This window comes from Filicampus tigris, chromosome 1, assembly GCF_054856515.1.
Source record: "Filicampus tigris isolate MCC_2025a chromosome 1, RoL_Ftig_1.0, whole genome shotgun sequence".
Classification (NCBI taxonomy): domain Eukaryota; kingdom Metazoa; phylum Chordata; class Actinopteri; order Syngnathiformes; family Syngnathidae; genus Filicampus; species Filicampus tigris.
In genome coordinates, this window is record NC_141217.1 from 3,933,010 (window position 1) to 3,954,255 (window position 21,246).

At 45.6% G+C, this 21,246-nt stretch overlaps 1 protein-coding gene across 3 annotated transcripts in view; it reads right to left on the reverse strand.

Moving 5' to 3' along the window:
• nrp2a (neuropilin 2a) overlaps positions 1–19,870 on the reverse strand; it is a 60,721-nt gene extending 40,851 nt beyond the window's left edge. For 2 of the 3 annotated variants that reach the window (XM_086048388.1, XM_086048384.1), the window contains exons 1-3: positions 19,285–19,869; positions 13,080–13,257; positions 5,993–6,174 (exon numbers count right to left, since the gene is read on the reverse strand). In XM_086048388.1, coding sequence (XP_085904514.1) covers positions 5,993–6,174; positions 13,080–13,257; positions 19,285–19,360 — 436 coding nt within the window. In that variant the 5' untranslated portion in view covers positions 19,361–19,869. Of the gene's footprint in view, positions 1–5,992; positions 6,175–13,079; positions 13,258–19,284 lie in introns of all 3 variants that reach the window. The other variant, XM_086048396.1, reaches the window with a different exon arrangement.
• Between the last annotated feature and the right edge of the window lie 1,376 nt (positions 19,871–21,246).

The following is a 21,246-nucleotide window of genomic DNA, read 5'->3' on the forward strand; positions in this document are numbered from 1 at the left end:
TGAACTGTCTTCTTTATTTTGTGTGCTTGTGAGGCAATCACGTATGCACGAGTACCTTCCCCTTTTCGTTAGTGGTCATTAGTTCACGGTGTCTGAGCACGGCCAAAACAAGTCTTGGAACCGCCCTCCGTCAGCTCCCGCGCACGCGTTCAACCAATACAAGCGCCTGCTTGGCGTGAACTGTCATTGGTCAAAAGCTGTGCATTGGCCAAGGGGAGGGGTCACACTGTACGCCAGTGTGAAACAGGGGGCGAGAGGCTGAGTTGCTGGGTAAAACCCACCCAGGTTTTGCACATGAGTGCCCCCCGATTCACCTAATGTCCTGTCTCGTCTTTTCACTGTTGTGACGTGCAGTCTGAGCTCTCTCCATCTTGCCTGCTACTGTCTCCCGTATCCCCGCCTTAGCAAACAGCTCCTGCCAAGGATTCACCTACGATCCCACCTCAGTGCCTTGTGTAACTGTATCCGTTCGCTTGTCTGACACACGTCAAGCATTCAAACACGTCTCTCATGTAACCCTGCCTGAGCCACGCGAGTTCATTCGCCGTAAAAAAAAAAAAAAGATGCCGGGTGAATTCAACATTTCAAGGTAACAAACTTTGATAGCATTTTAAGTTGGGCAATTCAACTAAATGTTTTAAGTTTTGCTGTTGAGAAAATTGGCATTCCTGCATTTGACAGCAAAGAAATAAGGGTTTACAGAAAGGTGTATTGAACCCCAACTTAAAGATATACACTACAGTAAGTAAAACCAACTTGCTTGCTTTGTTGTGCTAACTAACATCGTTGCTATAAATGCCAGTAATTTAAAGGTTTTCCAATTTAAATGAATGTTTTGGGCCCCCAAATACAAGCTGTGTTTTAAAAAAAATCTTTTTATAGTGTTGAAGAAAATCTCTCCTTATGCGTCCGTTTCAGAATGTGTGCAAAAGGTGTCTTCTTAAGTTTGTGAATGTGTAAAATCCTCAATAGTAAAATACCACAACATGAAAAGCCACAAAGACAAAAGTAACTTTCTTGCCATGTCACATGCGTGAATGTGACATGGCATCAAACTCAGACATCATTAGGGTAACTTTGATATAGGCTGCGGAATTGAACGCCATCATCAACTTAACAGTCTGGAGCTTGCCGAAAAATACTTGTGAGCAAATAGTGTGTGCCAATCAGGAGCGCCAACATCTTATGCAGATGCTGATCATACCTTGTCGTTTCATTTGGGGACATAATTTCTTCTGAGCTGATCAGACTTAAACATCCATCCATCCATTATCGATACCGCTTATCCTCACAAGGGTCGCGGGGGTACTGGAGCCTATCCCAGCTGTCATCGGGCAGTAGGCGGGGGACACCCTGAATTGGTTGCCAGCCAATCGCAGGGCACACAGAGAGAAACATCCGCACTCACAATCACACCTAGGGGCAATTTAGACAGTCCAATCAACTTACCATGCATGTTTTTGGAATGTGGGAGGAAACGGGAGTACCCGGAGAAAACCCACGCAGGCACGGGGAGAACATGCAAACTCCACACAGGGAGGCCGGGGCCGGGATCGAACCCACGACCTCTGAACTGTGAGGCGGACATGCTAACCAGTTGGCCACCGTGCCGCCCCAGACTTAAACATTGTTTGTTAATTCGTCCTTTAATTTAACTGTAATTGTTTCTTGGAGGATAACTCGCATGATGAAGACGTAAAAGTCAGGCAGGCATATACAGTAGCAACATAGCACTGTTGTCAGGGGCGTTGATGTCCGATCAACGTGATGGCATCAGAAATACATAGAGCATACACGGACAACGTGTGAACAGGCACCCGGGCGACTGGGGGGTTTCAGGCCTTTGGCTGCGCTCCTGCCGAGACCGTACACGTCTCGGCAGCGGTCACCAATGGTCACAGAAGACAACTTGTGCCTTCAAGTGCTCCCCGCCTAGCGTTTGACTCGGGATTGGCTGTGATGTGGCCCCATACCATCCCAGTGGTGGGGCTTCGGGGAACCAGGAAAAGCTGGCTTTACTGGTAAGTCTGCCTCCAGTAGCCGTGGTAACAGCATCAACGACACGTGACTGAGTGAGTATGGATGACAAATGGATGAGGGCGTTGGGGGAGGGGGTAGTCTCCGATGAATACAGGGTTAAGCACGCACCAGTGAGAGTAAAGTAGGCCACAACAATATGGGCATTGGGCTTGGGGGGGGGCAGGGACGTGCACGTTCACTGTACAGCATTTAAGTGAAGGCATACTGTACATGTGAATGGGGATTGGGAGGCTGTTTTTCGGTGGCCCATTTGAGGGAGTGGGAGAATTTGTGGGTGTCATGGTGGTTGTGGAGACAATTGGGCACTCCCACGCCTCCTACATGGAAATGATGAGCATGCGTGTACACAAATACACACATCCACGCACACGTGCATGCACGCTGACATAAACAATCCAACGGTCCCTGGAGTAGTTACACTCATCGCTTATGTAAGGAGGTTGAATGAGCCAAACAAAAACAAGTCAGTCGTCAGCTCTAGCCAAACACTCGCACACACATGCACACGCCCTCACACGCACACGCGCATGCAAACACACACTCAATCCCCAGATGATGACCAGTGTCTGGCCCTTGGAAGCAATGTGTCGGGGTCAGCCTGAGCTCTGAGCTGTGCTGTCTGGATGTCAACAAATGCACGCACACACGCGCACAGACACACACACTTCTCACAACACATGTAATTGTTTAATGAGATCTTGATCTGTGGAAACACACGCCCTTTAAAAACACGTGCACATCAAAGAGCCTGAAAACTGATGATAGTAGAGGCAAGCCCTTTTTTGTCATATAGCATCACATGTTCTAAAAAGGTAGAGACCATATAGCTATAACGTTACACAAGACAACTATAATCACCTAAAGTGATTGAAATGCAATTACTTTCACCCTAATGAATAAACATTTTAGTGGAGATGTGGCCTGTGTGTGCGTGTGTGTGCGTGTGTGTGTGTGTGTGTAGGTGTGTGCTTGTTGCCTCATCCCGCTGCTGGAAGACAAACACCTATGATGATGATGAAAGTGTTGCAATTAACACAGGTCCTAAATCATCCTCATTATCATCATCCTCCTCTTCCTCCACCTCCCCATCATCATCAGTCATCCGAGCCTTCATCAGCATTCATACTATTGTCTGTCAATTTCACTACTCGCCATCTCTGTTGTATTTATCACACGTATCAAGCTGAGTGGAAAGCCCCACTTGAGCGGCGAGCAAACACTTATATGTGTTCACAGTGTCACACATCTGAATGCTGCAAATGTATGCTACAATCTTGTCCAAACCACGGAAATACGTTGTAAGTGTTTATGTGAAAGGCTGGGTTTACACTGCAGGTCCAATGGCACATTTCCACTTTAATGCCTATTTTCATGGACATTTCAAGTAACACGTATCTCATTTGGCTGTGTTTACAATGACGAACCACGTGGAAGAATGCAAATATGCAGATGCCCTTGCACGCAGATAATTCCACATGCATTAACACCAAGCACTGACAGCACAGAAGAAAACAGTAATACATAAGACAATAAAACAAATACTTAACATATTGTTGAGGTGGCCTGGGCTGACTCTTGAATTGATTAAATGAGAATAACCTCAGCACCATTCCATAGAGCGCGATAGGCAATTATTTTGCTTCTGTAAGTTCCAACACAGCCCTCATCAACCGTATTTACTGTAGTTTCAATTGCCTATGCATGCAGACATGGGCGTGTGTAATTGGGATTGGTGGATTTTGATGACAATAATTTGTGCGTTTACATTGTAGACACAGTACGGACTTTTCTCCACATTTGGAAGAGGCCTGATTCCGATCTGATTCCATGCGTTCTTTTTTCTGATTACAACGTCATGACACTTATTTCAGTTATGCCATTTGAAAGGGCAATACATCAGAATTGTGTTATTAAACCGTGCAGTGCAAATTGAGCCCAAGCGATACTACCACAGCATGTGCTGATGTATAAGTACCTGAAAGTACTACTTTCCCTTTGGTAGAAGTTAAAGTCTTGAGCAAGAGTTTTAAAGTACAGTGGTACCTCTACTTACGAAATTAATTGGTAGAGTAGAACATTTTGTAAGTAGAGACATGTTTTCCATATAAATGCCCTAACCCATTCCAAGCCCCCCAATATTCAGACATAAATGTTTTATAAAGCATAAAAACATGTAGCAAATACATGTTACAATTAGATTATTGCACAATAAATGAGAGTTGCAAGTAGCAGCTCATACTGTATTTTTACCTTTCGTATCCTGAAACTTCTTTTGTAACAAGAGGCAATATTTTCCTTTTGAGGCGTTTCGTAACTTGAAAATTTCATATGAAGAGACGTTCGTAAGTAGAGGTACCACTGTATCTGAAATTTGCTGTGTTTAAAGAGGAAAACAACCCAAACACATTTTTTTAAAGAATATGTTCCCAGCAGGCCCACTAGTGGAAACAGGGCATTCTGATTAATACAGCGTTTGTGGAATATGAGTAAAGCAGCAAAATGCACCCCTTTTTACCTATCTCATTGTGCGGCCATTTCGTCACTTTTGTCGACTGAAAATGACATCACAACTACTTAGGGCTAAAGTAACGACCAGTCACGGCTCATCTTGAGGAAACAGGTCAGCTGTGATTGGTCATTACCTGAGCTTTGAGTAGTTGTGATGTCATTTTCAGTCAACAGAAGTGACAAAATGGCCGCCCCCGAGATGGCTAAAAACGGCTGGATTAACTCTTATTCCTGAAACAAAATATTTATCAGAATGCCTTGTTTCAACTAGTGGGCTTGCATAGAACATATTCTTGAAAAAAATATGTTTGGGTTGACTTCCACTTTAAGTATCAAGAGTATTCTTGTGATATTAAAGTGTACCTCTGGTGGTCCATTTCGAGGTATTGGTGGGGAAATGGAGCAATATTATCAAGTGTGATAAATGTCTGGTGCTTCCATTTTTTGTGTTTAGTCTTGTATTTGCCAAAACAATCCCCCCGCTGCAGACATCTGGCTCACTGTCACTTTTCTCAGAAGCTTAAAACATGTAAGAGGTGACAACTAAATTCTGCATTTTGAAGTTTGTGCTGGCTGCTTTAATCCTGACACACTTTCAAAATTCATGCAAGCTTTCAGGGAGGAGATATTTGGCTCAAATGGAACCACCTTAAATGTTGTTGAGTCAAATCAACTGACTTCAACATAAATCCTTCAGCTGCCTCAAGGCCACCTGACATTGCACCTCCTCTCACACGCACGCACACACAGACCCCCCCCCCACACGCACGAACACACCCACAGACACGGCCACACATACACCAAGCACAAAACAACCACCCGTTCAAACTACGCGTAACTTGAGCGGCTTCCACAAAATTCCATTTGAGCCCATGCTCATCCCCATCAATCTGCTTTCCTCAGCCTTCACCCATAAACCTTTGACCTGAGGAGGTCCGACTCCAAAAGGCCACCATCAGTCCTCCCACTGCAGTCGTCCATCCGCTCATTGCCCAAGAGCGAACTGATTTCACTTCAATTAAGCAAGCATTCCTTACATGTTTCAGGCAGCTAAAGGAAGTGAATAAAAGCTGACTTTTCACAATTGTGTTCCACTTCTTTTGATTGAAATTTTTTAGGAGTTCTGAGGAACACAGTGCTGACCAAGCCTTGGTTCTGGGGCAATTAACCAGGAGCAAGGAATAGGTGCAGAAAATCATTCAGTGAAGTGTTCGTGTAAAGACTTTCAGACAGTGAGATAAATGATATACAAGAGGCAGTTACACATGTCTGCTTGTGTGTATGTCAGCACTCATTTAGAGTTTATTCTGCAACATGATTTAAACTTAAATGACCTTCCCTCTTTGGAATTTTATGTGGACCAGTGCAACTGGAGCCAGTGTCAGTGTCACATGAAATAGATTTTCAAAGGGCTCCATCACATTAGTGACAGCGGACACCTCACCTGTTTTAAAGATTTCGTAGCGCAGAGAGAAGCCAGCCCCTTGGTGAGCATAGTCCGACACAAATCGTATCTGGAGGGAGGGACCCGATGATATGATCGGCGCCGGGGCGATGTTGCTGCAGTGCCGACCCAAGACGTCTGCGTTTTCCGAAGTGCCGTCTCGGATTTCAATGAAGTCGTACCTGATTTGAAAAAAAAGGGGGGGGTTAGGGTGAAAAGAGGAGATCTTAAACATGTACTTGACCCGCGACACATCGCAGTAAGGGATTATTATGATGCAAAGGCGATGAGACAGCATTGTGAAGGAGAGACAAAGAAGTTATAGTGTTATGTAATGAACAGTGCTGATAAAACCCAGACGGATGTGCACAAATTTACAATCTGGGCCTCAGAATCGGGACACAATTTGCACTGCAGAGGCTCTGCATTTTGAAACACAACACCCATGCGAAGATACAAGTAAACATGTTAACCACGGACTTGTCCCTTGGTCAACAAGTAGGCATTAGCTGCCTCAGATGCACTTCCTTCATTTAATCTTCAAGTCACAGCAGTTAACCCTGGAAAACCCCAGACTATGGAGAAAAGCGGGAATCTGAGGACACGACTCTCCTTTCACCCATCCAACTCTGTTTTAGATGACAGAAAATGATTTTTGGAATACTCAGATCACGCCTTTGCTGACTTTCACTGAATGTGGGGGAGTAAGTTATTGTACACTGAAATATGCCTGCCTGGGATAGTCATGAGTATCTCCACGTCACTATTGGTCTAAATTTAACATATAGCTTTTGTTATTGGTATATTTTACCTAAATGACTTTGTCAATGCTCCTGCTCAGCAAAAATGCCTTTAGGGTACAGCGTTACCGCATAAGTTATTCTCGTGATGCAATTTGTTTTTTTTGTTTTTTTACCCACGAGTGAGGAAAAAAACATGTTTTTTTTTTAAATTCCAGTTTACTTGTGGACAAAGCCTGAGGCCAGTAATGCATGTTGAGTAATTCATTTAATAAATGGTGGTTGGTGGTGCTTCGGCGAGAAAATGGGTAGGGGCATTATCGGCACAGGGGATTAGGCAAGGAGAAAATAAGGATGAGTAAAAGACGCTTCACATGCTTGGGTTAACAGTTCGCTGTGATCTTTGACCTGCCAGCTGACCCTGAACAAAAAAAGCGAATTCTTAGGGGTCAAGACTCCGTCCACCTGGCATATTCCAAATTAGTTAGCAGTTTTTGGCCTGTGTCTGTCTTTGCATAAACATAATTAGGCTCACAGGCACAGGCACACACACACGCACACGCACAAAGAGCATGATGTTTCCCCGTTTGGACAACGAGATGCAGTCACATGAGTTCGTGTTTGACTTTGCTAACATCACACAGGGAGGCCAGAGGCATGTTGATGAGTCAGGGTTCCAAATTATTCTTTCGTTTGAAAGTTCAAAGAGAATAAAAAGAGAGGAAGAACAAAAATGAAAACGAAACAATTAAATGGTGTTGGGTTGTTCTATTAAAACAACATCAAGATGTCTGCTAGTAAATGCAGCACCCAAGAAACTTGACTTGCATGCATCCGTCCATGCATTTTCTATAGGCCTACTGCTTATCCTCATTAGGGTAACAGGTGTGCTGGAGCCTATCCTTGCTGACTGCGAGAGGCAGGGTAAATACTCTTGGACTGGATGCCAGCCAATTGCAGACTGACAATCTTGTTGGAAGTTATCATTTTAACTTGCTTCCTTAATTGTTACTTTGGCAAAAAGGGCCCCCATCACAACTGCTGTTGCAATTGAGGTGGTGCAACTGTGAGTAATATGCCTTGTACTTCTGCTTTGGCACACAATACCACATCTGTGAATGGGCTCATGTGATGACGCCACCAAAAACAACCGGACTGCTGTTCTTTCACTGACCACTGGTGTAAATACTGCTCTTTTGAAATGAATTTTGTAACAAGTTTGGCCTACTTTTAAACAACTGCAGTCACACAAGGTTACGTCTCAATTCTGTGATTAAAGTCCCATTTACAACGAAAAGAGAACAGAGCCCGAAATTTCAGCGATGCGTCATTGACTAAATTGAATGCAGGGAGCAAAGTCCACTTTTAGGCACCAGAACTGAGATGAATAGATCCAAACCAGAAATTAGAGAGCAGGCAGGTATTATCCGGTAGCACAGAGAATGAATGGTTGCAGTCCTACAGTATGTAAGTGCAAAACACACTCTTGGGGAAAAGACGCATGCACGTACAGACAAAGGCAAGACGGCACTCATGTTCACAGCACCATTTTGTGAACAGTGCGGATAAAAAGGCCTGTTAAGAATCTGAGAGCCTAATTAGGTTTTAATTGATTTTGGAGTGGGTCTCTCTCTGTTAGTTCCCCACTTCCCCTTCCTCTGTCTCACGCTCTCCTGTCGTGGATTAGCGTCGATGAGTGAGTGTTCCTCAGATGTGATTATTGACCGGTGCGCTTAGCCTCTGATGAATACATGCATGAGCGTCTGACACGTCTCCGGCACACACTTGAACACATTCCAGGACGCAGGACGCATTCTTTTCACGCTAAAAACCCAAGCCGTCTCGAAAAGCCGCGCCTCTGTCTCGCTCAGTCAGTCCCAACCTTTTGTTTAACAGGCAGAAGATGTGTGAGCCTATGCAACGCTCAGGAGGCAATGATCGGGGGGAGGCAGCTAAAAGCCCATCGAAGACCAGCAGACGCACTCTAGTCGACTTTTGCTCTCATAACCATAACCCCACTGTGGCCCCCATAACAACTAATTGCCTTTCACACCTTTGGCTGTTTGTGTCCAGGGATTTTTTCTCCGGCATGCACCTAACTATTGGTCTGAGTGTCCGTGCGCGTTAAGCATCATGAACGGTGGCTTTAAGGCCAGAACGACAGTATAATCTAATTGTTTCACCAAGCAAGGGACTGAAAATCACTGGCCATGTTTTTCTTGACCACATTTCTTCCTGAAAACATCATTTACTGTAGTTGCTCATGTTTATTCAGGTTCAGCCTGCTTGAGGAGCTTACGCTGCTTGCGAGTATCAGCAAATACAACAACTCTTGAGTTGTCTCCGCTCCATTGTGTACTTTCCCTTGTTCTTCCATAACGGAACAAATGGGAGCACAATCTGCTAACAATCGGGAGCTGTCATCTTTTTTTCTGCTTTTGCCTTTCACAAGCACGAATTAAATAAGGGGTGGGGGAGTGCGTGCAGTAGAAACACACATACACACGTCTCCCGCCTCTCTAATAAACCATAAGTGCCTCTGAAATATTAACAAGATGCTGGGAGCGAAATCCCAGCAGAACCCGGGGGCCTGCTATCTTCAATCCAGCCCAAAACCAAAGAGCTCTCTTCCTCCCCATGTCCTCACGTCTGCGCTACGCCCAACACGGAGACATGACGACCTGTTAGACTCCGACTGGAAAAATGAGGCTGTGGGTCTTTCAGCATACCTTTGTCGTGTTGAGCCTGCTGCAATTAACTAGTTGTATCTTTGACTGTCTCAAACAGGAAGCGTCAACACTGTAGGATGAACAGGTATTGTAATCCTGTCTTTAATGCCAGTCTGACATTGATATTCCCTTTGGTGACTCTTGTGTCTCTCCTGTGTCTGTCAAGGCAGTTTTCTTCCTCACCGTCTTTGCCCGAAGTTGCTACATCCATCCGTTAGCGATCATCTATTGACTGCCCATTACGAGCAGAATGCAGACATTGATCCGAGATCCCCCTCCATTGGGAGGGTGTAATCATGCGCATACGCTCACCGCGCACACACACAGACAGTTAACATACATCATCAACTGTTTACACCTCAGGCTAAATGTAGCAGCAAATTGGCCAATTTAAATCCACAAAAGGAAGAGAGGAAATCAAAAAAGTTAAAAGTGTGTGTGTTTGTGTTGTCATTCCGGAAGCTCCCATGTTTAATTCAGGTGAGTAAAAATAAAACAGGAGAGGGAGCAGGAGGAGGCAGCAATGCGCGGAGAGGTAGCCCCAGAAAGGGAACAAGTGGTAGGAGGAGCCTGGACGAAGCGGCCCCTCCGCTGCTCTTGGTGCATCCTGGGGAGCGACGATGGCCGATTGCATTAGAGATATGGGCCTGATATTTCATCTAGCCTTTATTACATTTAGTTCACATCAATCGGCTGGCAGCCTGGAGGTAGGGGCTTTTTGGCAAGCGGCCAGACTCCCTGTGAGATGAAACCCTGAATTAAAGTGCCACCTCAGACGTGGAACGCCTCTATACGACTGCAGATTTGATTGCTGCAGCAGTGTTGGTGGTTCGGGTGCGCGAGGTAGGCCGAGCGCCGACAGTTTGATCCCGCTGAGGGAAACTAGCCAGCGGGGATGTTAGCTGGAGAGATTTTTGCCGGGGCTGACCCAGCACTTCTCGCGGTGTTGCAATTGGCGGTCTAATGTGCGTACGTGGGCGTATTCTGTAGTACATCCACTGCGAGCAAGTTCAAGTGTCGCTTGCATAGCTCCACGCGTTTTAGGTAAATTACAGTTATGGTGCTCCCAGCTGTCAGGCAGATTTTTCAGGCCCCACCGAGACGGGGAGCCTTTCGCCTCTGCACCCCTCCAGTGGCTGCCCACCCTCTTAACCTCACAGAGGAGCGTGAAAACATGCACAAATCTACTCCTCTGCTCGCTGGCACTGCTGTGCCTAATCGCGCTGGCATAGAGAGGAAACTAGCCGTGATGGTGCTCACGGGGGCGTACATGCACCGAGGGCTAGAGAGCATAGCGTGCTTCAAAGAAGAGATTTTTATTTTTCATAAAAATAGATGCCAATATGATGTGGTAACCCGAGAGACGGATGGAGGGCGCAGCAACTCTGACTAAAACTCACATGCTTGCAGACTTACTCACACGCTCGCACCGTTTGCCACCCACGCTCACATGCAAACACATCCAGAGAGAAGGGAGACTGAGTGGGCGTGTGTCAGAGGGGAGGCCAAGGCCTCCGTCCCTTCAGGCAAGCAGGAAAGATCCCCCCACCCCCCACCCCCCATAAAGTTCTCAGTGGCAAGTGAAGACGAACATTTGAAGTTTCTCATTGCGCTTTTTGCCTCCTCACGCACTCAAGTCTGAAGCAGCTCGAAGCGTCCTGACACTGGCTTAATTAACACGCTAATGCGCCGAGCTGTGATTGGGAAATCCATTGTGCTGTATTCTCCCCTGGGTTCATAAAAAAAAAAAAAAAATCATACATCGTAAAACTGCATGACACAGCTGCTTGTGGTGGTTACTAACGGCCAGAGACCATTTGTTTATTAACTACTGTTTACAGAGAAATGAGGGATGAGTAGGAAAGGAAATTAACAATTGTGTCTGTTTATGATATAGGCGCTCGGGGTAAGCGATATGTCGATATAAACAACTGGCTTAAGAGTCACTACCCAATAAACATTTTTGCACACTTCTTTGCAGGAGAAGAAACCTGCGACTGCCATTCAGTCTGTTGTTGGTGGTGAAAAGACCCCAAAATTAAAAGGGATCGTCACATTTTTGGTTGAAGATTAAAACACTTTCCAATAGTACAACTCTTTATTTGGTCAAAATATTTGGTTTTGATAATATATATTTTGGGAAATTGTTATTTGCACTTAATAATTTTCAGGGAAGAAAAATTTGATATTGCACTTGGCCTGACACTGAGTTTGACTGCATTTAGTCTACTTAACCCATTAAGGCCAGGAGCGCAGAACCACATTTCTACCACGAACGCTGTTGCGTCATTCTACCCTTAAAGCCGGGAGAGAGAATAAGTCACTTTCTTTTTTCTTTATCCAATTCTTGATCTCTTAGCCAGTGAAATGCATCTGAATATACACGTGACGGTGTCATGAGGATGTCCCGGAATTTTTTCGAGCCGTAATGGCGGACGCAGATGAATGAAAGTGACGACAGTGAAAAAGATGACGCACTTGTGCATTTTGAAACACCGGAACCAGTGGAACGTGATATATGGTTAAGATATATGTTTGTAGACAATGAAGACAATGACGGTATTGACGGCTTTGTAACAGAACAGAGATGGTAATTACCACTCGATTTTTTTTTTAATTAAAAATAGTGCTTCTCTTCCACTGACAATTTATTTTTACATTTTTGATTGAAACAGTAAATAATAATTTTGGCCTGTGTGGAAGCCACATGTCCAAGCTCTCAAATTCAAATCTGCTACAGGGGCTGAAATATCAATTATTTTAGAGGTGTTGAATTTCTGTGAAAACTTCAGGTTTTAGAGAGTAATTCTAGAGTCGCCCTTAGGTTTTGGGGAGATGTCCGAGCCAGGCGCTTTAGGCCTCTCAAGCAGGAAAACAAGTGTTTTTTTGTATTTACTTGTGTCCTTGAAACAGCAGTTCTGGAACTGCTTGCTGGTTACATCTTATGTATTGTTTTGATTTAAAATTGAACACTTTCCAACATTGAGAAAATATTGGCGTACGAGTTTTCAAAGTGGATTAAACAGGGGAGAAGTGTTTTTGCTCTCCTCGAGGAAAAAAAACATATGATTTGGATTACTCACATCTCTGGGAAAGTTGACCAACAGTCACATCCAAACACGCACTTTATGCCTGGACCCTGCTCGCCTTCTCCCCGACACCCCCCCAGCAAACGTTAATCATTTCTTCCATCAGTTCTGTCTGAATTTTGATTAATTCCTTCCATTCAACCTTTTCCATTGCAAGCCGCATTCCTCGTCTGTTTCAAGCGCTGAACGAAGGTGGTTATGAGCAGCGGACGTGCCCCCGAGCAAGGACCTCCATCCGGTAATTGCCCCCGAAGAAGCATTGAAGAGGCCAAGATGTTTGTGGTTGAGCTTGGCCGCATCCAACCCATTAAATGCGCGCGATGCTGTTTGTGCTCAATTCTCTCAATAACAAAACCACAGTCCACTTAATGGTCTGCATCTTACACAGAGCTTGTAAGTACAATTAAAGTTTCCTTAGTGACTGACCGGAATGTTGGGATCAAACCCTCCAGAACCGCTGACAGCAAATTACAAGAATAAGTAAAAAACGTGTAAAGTGTAAACAGACTGGCCACCCTGCCCGTCTCACTTGCAATCCAGCCTCTCGATCTCAAAGTGTGGGTTGAAGTTGAGGACGATGCGCTGCGAGGGCTCCGGCGCTGTGATGACCCACTGGCAGTTCTGGTGAGGCGGATATTCCAGAGGGTATCCGGGGGAGGTGATGTAGCCGGCCTCGCTGGCATCAAAGATACCCCGACACTCGCTTGCTGCGAAAAGACGACACAGAGGCAAGGCAATATTGAAAAACTGATACAAATTACAGTAGATGAGAGCAATTTCTCCGTGTCCTTTGCATAAATGGATTATAAACACTTTATCTAGTTTCTTCTCTATAAAGATATCGTGCAACAGATGAACAGTAAAACAAAGAAAGCAATTTAGGCCGTCAGTTTGGAGGAAATTGGAAAAACTTCTCCATTGTGGATTCTCAATGCGAGCGGCTAATAAAACAATACAACATCATCACAGACACACTTGCTGCTCTCTCGCTCACACGTACAAGCACACACACAGACACACGCGCACACACACACACGCACACACACTCAGCCCCTTCCACACCCAGGCTCTTATCGCCCCATTGCCCCTTGGGGAGCGTTCTCCAACTATAATTGTTGCGCCAGCAAGCCAATCTGCAAACATTAGAACACATTCTGAGATCCTATCACGCTCTCCCAGGAACAATAGCCTGCCAATGGCATCGCTCGGGTCGGCCAAGACAGGAAGTGACACGCAGACGGCCTGTCTAGCGGGGCTCTGGGGGGCGGGGGTCGGTGGTCACCCCAACTCTGTAATGAGAAACTAACGCAACAACAAAGTCGCCTTTCTCTTCTCAGCCACGCGCGGCTCTTCTGCTGTGTTATCTCCCCGAAACACGCCAAACACGTCAACACACATACAAAAGCAACGCATATAGTTATTCCACATGTGCGCCCACCCTGCTGAGATGGCTTCAATCTTTGTGTACAATGCATCTTTCTCCAGTATAACATCAAGTGGTGTAGGTTTGGTTTCTACCTGTGTGTAGCTGCTAAGGTTCTCTAAATTTCAGATGCAAATAGTGTGGTCTTGAATGTAAAGCTAATGCTATGACTGGCATTTATTGTCTAAACAAGAGAAACTACTCTCTAAACCATACGGTGACAAATAGTGAGCGAGGGCTCATCTTGACATAAATGGGTTGCTATTGCATGTTTCTTAAAAAAAACACACACAAAAAAAACCCGGTGAAAACAACAATAAAGGTAGCGAAAAAAGGTGCACCACAGGCTTGAAGTGTAATAGACCCTTCAAGCGTTGACATTTCCGCCTCCTATTGTGCTTAAAAGGCACACTTAAGATTCTTTGACATTTGAAAGCGCTGCAATGACTTCCTTTGAGGAGAGACGCCCACGTGTACTATTGTGCACGTCTTCCTGGCACAGAAGATTTGAGCCTTTTGGGAAAGCTGCTCACCAAGTAACTCTCAGTCTCATGATGATTGGAAGGTTGAAAGATGTGCTCACGCACACCCACACACACACATAAACACAAGCACGCATGCACACACGCTCACATTTGGGAAGCATACAAATCAAATGTGTGCAGGAGGTGAGCCAAGCCAAGATTACAGCAGACTACACATATAGCCATTTTTAATATCTTAATCAGTGTTCAAAAAGCCCCCAATTGTGATGAGGTAAATATCAGCAGGCGTGGGGTGTGGTGTACTGGAGATGACCAACACAGCACGCAAAACAGTCTCTCGCTGAGTACCAAGACTGACCTGTAAGAGGCAGCATGTTGCCACGGGGCATCCAGACTGTCCGACAATACAAAAAGGAAGAAAAAATAGTAGGGGAAGCTGCAGTTGTTATCTTAGCTTGCCTACATTGTGGTTGCAAACGCTTGTCCTTCTTATTTCTATGACTTATGTGACACATTATGCTAACGCTCAAGTGACTCCTCTGAAAGTGTCCGGCAACAGCGCAAGTGTCAGGTTGCTTCCTAATTGGCTGCTGCTCTGTTTCACGTCACAGTCTCGGTGTCCGTGGCTTGGTGTTGACGACACAAATCAGGATTTGTGTGCAGTTTACCATTTACAATTGTCGGGCCGACTCTTTCCGAGCAGATTGGGGAGGGGGAGGACCAATCACTCTTAACACACCTCACACAGCAGGATAATGACTCCGGATACATTTCTCGACACATCTGTCAGGTCTTTGCTGACTTGATAGTACGGGAGGGAAAACACTCAAATTGCAGCCTGATTTTTGGTATATGTGTGTGTTCAGCCATGCCTGGAGCATCCTGCAACATTGACACTTTCTTCCTCGGCTGCCCATTTAAGCCACAGGGAAGGATAAGGAGGGAGAAAGGGAGAGTGTACTACGGATAAAAGATGGACTGAGGCAGAAAACGCAGCAAGATTGATCAGAAGGTAGGGAGAAGATGGAAGGAAGCAATTTACGATTGTAGGAGGGGAAAAAAACAATGGGGAGAGTGAGTGGTGCCGGTGATGAAATGTTGCCAAGCAAGCGACGTGCTGCAGATAGTATGCACCCCCCCCCGCCGACCCCCACCCCTTGGAAACCTCTGTCAGTCACACACAAGAGGTTATTGTGCATTTGTGTGAGCGCATCGGCTTCGTTAATTACAAAATGAAATCCATGTTTAGTTTTGTGTCACTTGTGGGCAGTACAAAGACTCACAGTCATTTCCTGGAGTTGTATCATAATACCGTCAGGATGATCACTACTTAGCACTCAACAATCTGTCCTCAATTAACTGGCCTTCCATGTTTAGTGCACAAGGGTGGCTGCGTCTCTTTTGCATGAATTAATATTCACTTTCAAACTTTCTTCACTCATGGACTTAATTGCAACGTTTCCTTTCGTTTGTGGAGTGTTCTCTGTGCTTGAGCGCGTGTGCGCGCCCGCATCCAGTCAAATCCAGACATCTCTGCACAAAGCAGCCTCCGCCTTATCTTCATTATCTTTGAAAATGTGCATATGTCTGCATATAACGCTCATTTCTATTAGCTGCCTTATCTGGGAAGGGCGGTGTAACGCTCTGGGATAAGCAGCCAATGTGAAGGGAGGCTGATAAATCCCTCCATCATTCCCAGTGTACCCACCAGCCCACCCCCGCCCTCGTCTACGCCCCATCCCACCTTAATTAAAAAGTGCTATCATCCAGAGTGAGGGAATGAGAGGGGCGAATGAGCATCGCTCATCCATTCAGTCCAGAGCTGAGCTTTAATCTCAGCCATCCTCCAGCAGACTGGACTCAGGATGAGGAGGAGTGACGACGAAGGGAGGTCCACCCACTCGGAAGATTATGAGTCTCCACACTTACTGCTGCTGATCATCCAACGGAAAATGATTACAGAATAGGTTTTTGTTCATCAGTTTTAAATCTTTAACGGGATTGTCTTCCCTTAAGGAACGAACAAAAGCCACATTAAGGGGAGATATGTCACCCGCCCCCAGCATCTTTTTTACTTCCATTCTTCTTCCTTTCAACTCTTCCCTCCCTAACAGGATAAGTGCCCCATGCTAATCAGCTAAATGCACAGTGCTGCCCATTGTGATCGATGCTTCAATGGATCCATCGGGTAAACAGATGGTGGCTGGTGCCTGCAGGGGGTTAATTGCGGGGACCTAATCCTAAACGCTACCTGACTAGAGTATCATGTCCCCTTGCCTCCCTGGCGCTCGCTTTCCTCACACGGCGGTGTCCAATCGACAACACGGAAGCACCTCCCCAGGGACGCACTTCAGTCAACATCAGCAGGGGAGATGCGTGAAGAATTCATATTTCGCTGCATGACTCCCCGGTGATTTGTTGCCACCCCATGTTCTGAATGCATTATTTTCTCACAGGCTCACACACTCACAACGCTAACGCTTTAACGCCACTTTTGAATAACAATAAATCCAATATGCTCTGCCAAAGTTAGTGTGCTCTCATCTACTAAGTCTGCCCCCCCCCCCCCCCCCCAAGGCCATTAAAATAAAGCCGTGTGAAAGACCCAGCTCTGGTCTATTTATGGAGGTCTTGTGGCACGCTGTTTGCATGCATGCATACCTGACTCATATTGAACAGGCCGCTTGGCCAAGAAACGCTGAGACGTGACCTCGTTTTCACAGCTGATACTTCTGGGACCAAAGCAGATTTAAAAATTCAAACGGCGCCACGGACGGAGACAAACAACAAACAGAGCAAAAGACAAAGAGGGGAAAATGAGAAGCAGCCTGAAGCGAGCATTTGAAAAACAAATGATTAAATGAGCAGAGCCAACTCTGGGAGAAAAAGATACCATAGGTGGAGGCGCTGCACAACCACCCACTCAATAAACATGCAAATGAGCTGCTTAATGGAGGCAATATTAATCCTGGTGGTTCTGGTAATTAATGTACATGTCAGCGAGTCAAACTATTGTGATTACAGCACAAGTGTGGAATGAAAGTTTCTCTGCATCCCAAGTGGTGAGCAGGCTTGAAAATGGACAAGCGAAGTGAGCACATTTTTCCTTTGCAAGGGTCATCATCAGTCATGGTCATGATAATCAGTCACTTGCAGCAAGGCAAGCTCCAGTATGCACCAGCTTGTTGCTGGATGCTTTACTTCAAATTACGGGAGGCCAGTTGCTAAAATGTCTCTTTAAAGAGGCCCTGATGTGGATGGGGGCATCAAATCACAAGGGAGCCACTGTCTGTGAATTCACTCTCACTTCTTGAACCTTGATCTGCTCTGCCTCTGTCCATTTTAACTCGGCGACCCAGCATGCTTTGATGTTGCCCTCTGGCATGGACAGCCCACCCCGGAGTCTCGCCGTCAAGTCTCCCTCCCTCACGTTACGCTTTGGCGGATGCCGCACATCTCCACACACGGCTCTGTCTCTCCGACTGCATGCACCCTCCTCCTCCTCCTCCTCTCCCGAGGGTGCCCGCTCGGCCTTCAGGCTGCTCCCTTCCTGCCTCTCCCGCCTCTGCCGCCGACTATAATGTGGCTCTTGAGGCAGCCTCTTGGCAGGGAGACACAGAGGGAGGGGATGGAGCTTCTTGGGTCGTTACTGCCAAGAGGTCCACATCTGTCTAGCATCAGCGGTGCATAGGCAAACAGTAAACACACACACACACGCGTGCGCACGCACACACGCAGTTACAAACAGCCAGAGGAGCCGCTGATGGAACAGGTAGCCAAAAAGAGGAAGACGCCATAAAGGCAACAGTCGCCATCAGTGATGTCATATAGTTCCCACTTCTCCCGATGACTAACAGCAATAAAACTAAATAGAAATGTCGACGTATATAATTTATGAATACGCATGTACATGGAATGACGCATCTACAAATAGTACACTTTACAAAAACAGTACACAAAGCCTTTCTTCACTTTGTCTTAGAAAATCTACAAAGTTTAGGCTTATAATGCATACATTTCGGTAATGAAACTCATTCAGTATCAGACTTTTTCCAGACCCATTGTGAAATGACATAGAAATATGTCATTGGGATAGAATGAGTTAATGAAGTCATCTTCACCTACCACAGAAAATCTACAAAGTTAACATGCTACACATAATTCACAAGGTTTAAATAAATTGTCTTTATTTATCTATGAAAATCGACAAAGCTTAGCAGCCGCACACATTTCAGTAATGATTCATTAATTAAATTAGGATATCATCAATTTTTGGCTGCCTCAAACGAGATCCAAAAATACTTCACTCGCTGATATTAATTCCAGACCCCACTTAAGGGTTGAAAATAACATTTTAACATTAACATCTTTTTGAGGGGCGGGGGGCTAAAAGTAAAAAGTACGAGTAAAACTTGTATTTTTATTATTTCATGAAAATCAACTACTCGGTTGTTTTGTTTTTACTCATTTTTTGGCCAGCGTTCCAGTGCGTTTATGCTTGCTGTGAGTTCCACGGAGACATATGAGCCAGCCGAACAGGAGGCGATAATGAAGGACACAGACTTTTACCCCCCGATCAAGATTATAGTGGTGTCGATAAGGCTCCACTTAGACTTCCTATAAACAACTAATATATCAGCTACAGGCACGCTTTTTAGACACCTGTGAATGTTTTATAATTTGGAGTTTAAATTGAAGAAAATGGTGGGAAATTGGGATGAAGGAACTTTTTTAATACATGAGACATCAGGCCAGGCTCAAGCCTCTACATGATGTTGCACACAAGACAAGTAGTGTAAAGTGCCAAGTATCAAAGTAAAACTTACCGTCTTCTCCTCTGACCTGCAGCACCACTTGACACAGTGCCAATAACCATCCAAACAGCGCGCACACAAAATCCATCTTGGGAGATGCAATAACCTCGTGTGGATTTTTCCAATCGTTCCACTCGTAGAAGCTAAAATATGCCCCACATCCCTTCGTGAAGAAACGGGAATGAGTTCAATAATCCCACGGCGCGTATTCAGTCACCGTCGATTAGGCAACGTGACAACTACATGTCACAAAACAAATAAAAACGTCTTTAATTTGCCTCATGCCATGTACTGACAGAACATTCACACTGAAGGAGATGTTAAAGTCACCCAAAAAGGGGGCTGACTCCCGGCGTAAGGGAGTCAAGAGGATCCGCGGAGTGTGCAGTCCGGCTCCGAGGTGAGCCTCTCTGGTCCACACGTGATTTACGCACACGAAGTGGGGTCGCCTCTCGCGCGGAGCACAATGTGTGCACCTCTCGACGAGCAGTTGAGTCTGAGATCTGCTCTGTCCCCAGCATGCGTCCTGTGTGCGTGACAGTCATGTGTGTCTGAATGTGGAGGAGAGAGAGGGAGAGTCGCCTCGCTTCTGAGCCGAGCAGCTATCGCATTACAGTCACTGCGCCTTGGCCCCGCCCTCTCGGGCGATTGCTGGATTTAGGGGAGGGAGAAAGAGGAAAGGCGCGCTACGGCGAAGGGGGCTGCACGTGCACGCGCCCCCACTCCCCTCACACAAACACACGCGAGACGATCAGAACAGAGATAGGAAGCCCCCCACACAGATAAGACACACAGTCCCAGAAAGCAAACACTTCTCAAGGCTGTTTGAAAAAACTGTGGGAGGAAGAGACCATCCAAGAAAGAGCCAGTGGGACTGTCTGTGAAAAGGGGAGGGGGGCACAACAAATGGCACATGGTGGCCTTTCACCACAGAACACATGAAACAACCTCGCGATTGTCATAGATCTGGACTCATTGGCGTAGAGGAGCCCACCTCAGCCCGGCCCAGTCTTGGCCCTGCAATCAGCGGGACTAAATTCAGAGCGGCGGCAGTCTAATGACACACTAGCCAGCCCAAAATAATCTGCTGAGAAAAGCCTACCCATGTGCCCTGCCCATGGCTTGAGTTACTATGTAATAGAAGGGCTCGACATAATGAGGCCTCATTGGCATCTTTATTTGAGTTGGCTAGGTGCATTCTCAAAAGGTCCGGACCCACGGGAAGCTTTGGGAGGCACTGAAACATTGTGGGTTCTAAAAGCTCCAAGGCATACCATGAAAGTCCAACGCCACTGAGGTCGGATGATTCATCACCAAACCAAAACATTCTGGAGGAATATGCCTCTTCCCACAAAATTTCATTCCGGACTGCTGTCATGCATGATGTCACACAAAATGTTGTAATTTACAAGCGCTCAATTCAGCATTGAAAGATGAACTTGATGAGTGCTGTGCTTTTCCAGTGGCTTTCTGAGGGTTTTTTTGTTTCACACATTACACTCTAAAAACAGTTGGGTTATTTCATGAACCCAATTTTTGGATTGTTTGTGTTGGGTCAAACTTCTGGGTTATTTCTTATAAATTTACCCAATTGGTGGTTCAAATGAACTATATATCCCAGTAATGTTTTATGTTGGGTCAAAAATCAACCTTACAGGCCCATACACAGGTGCCAGATGTACACTTGAATAAAGTATGACTGCCACCGGCATACTGTTCATGTCTACACACGCAGCATCGTGGTCAAGTCAACGACACTTTTTGCATTTGGATTTCTTCATGTATCAAACTGTTTGTAAGTACTTCACACATTGTAATCTTTTGAAAACGAGTTGCTTGTAACTGAGCGTGTGTGTTGGACAAGATGAGTGCAAAAAAAAGGCATTAGTCTGTGACACTTCACAAGAACTGTGCGTTCTCCAAATAATGTTCCATATTAACTTTATGTGTAATCCACAGGAATATTTCTATGAT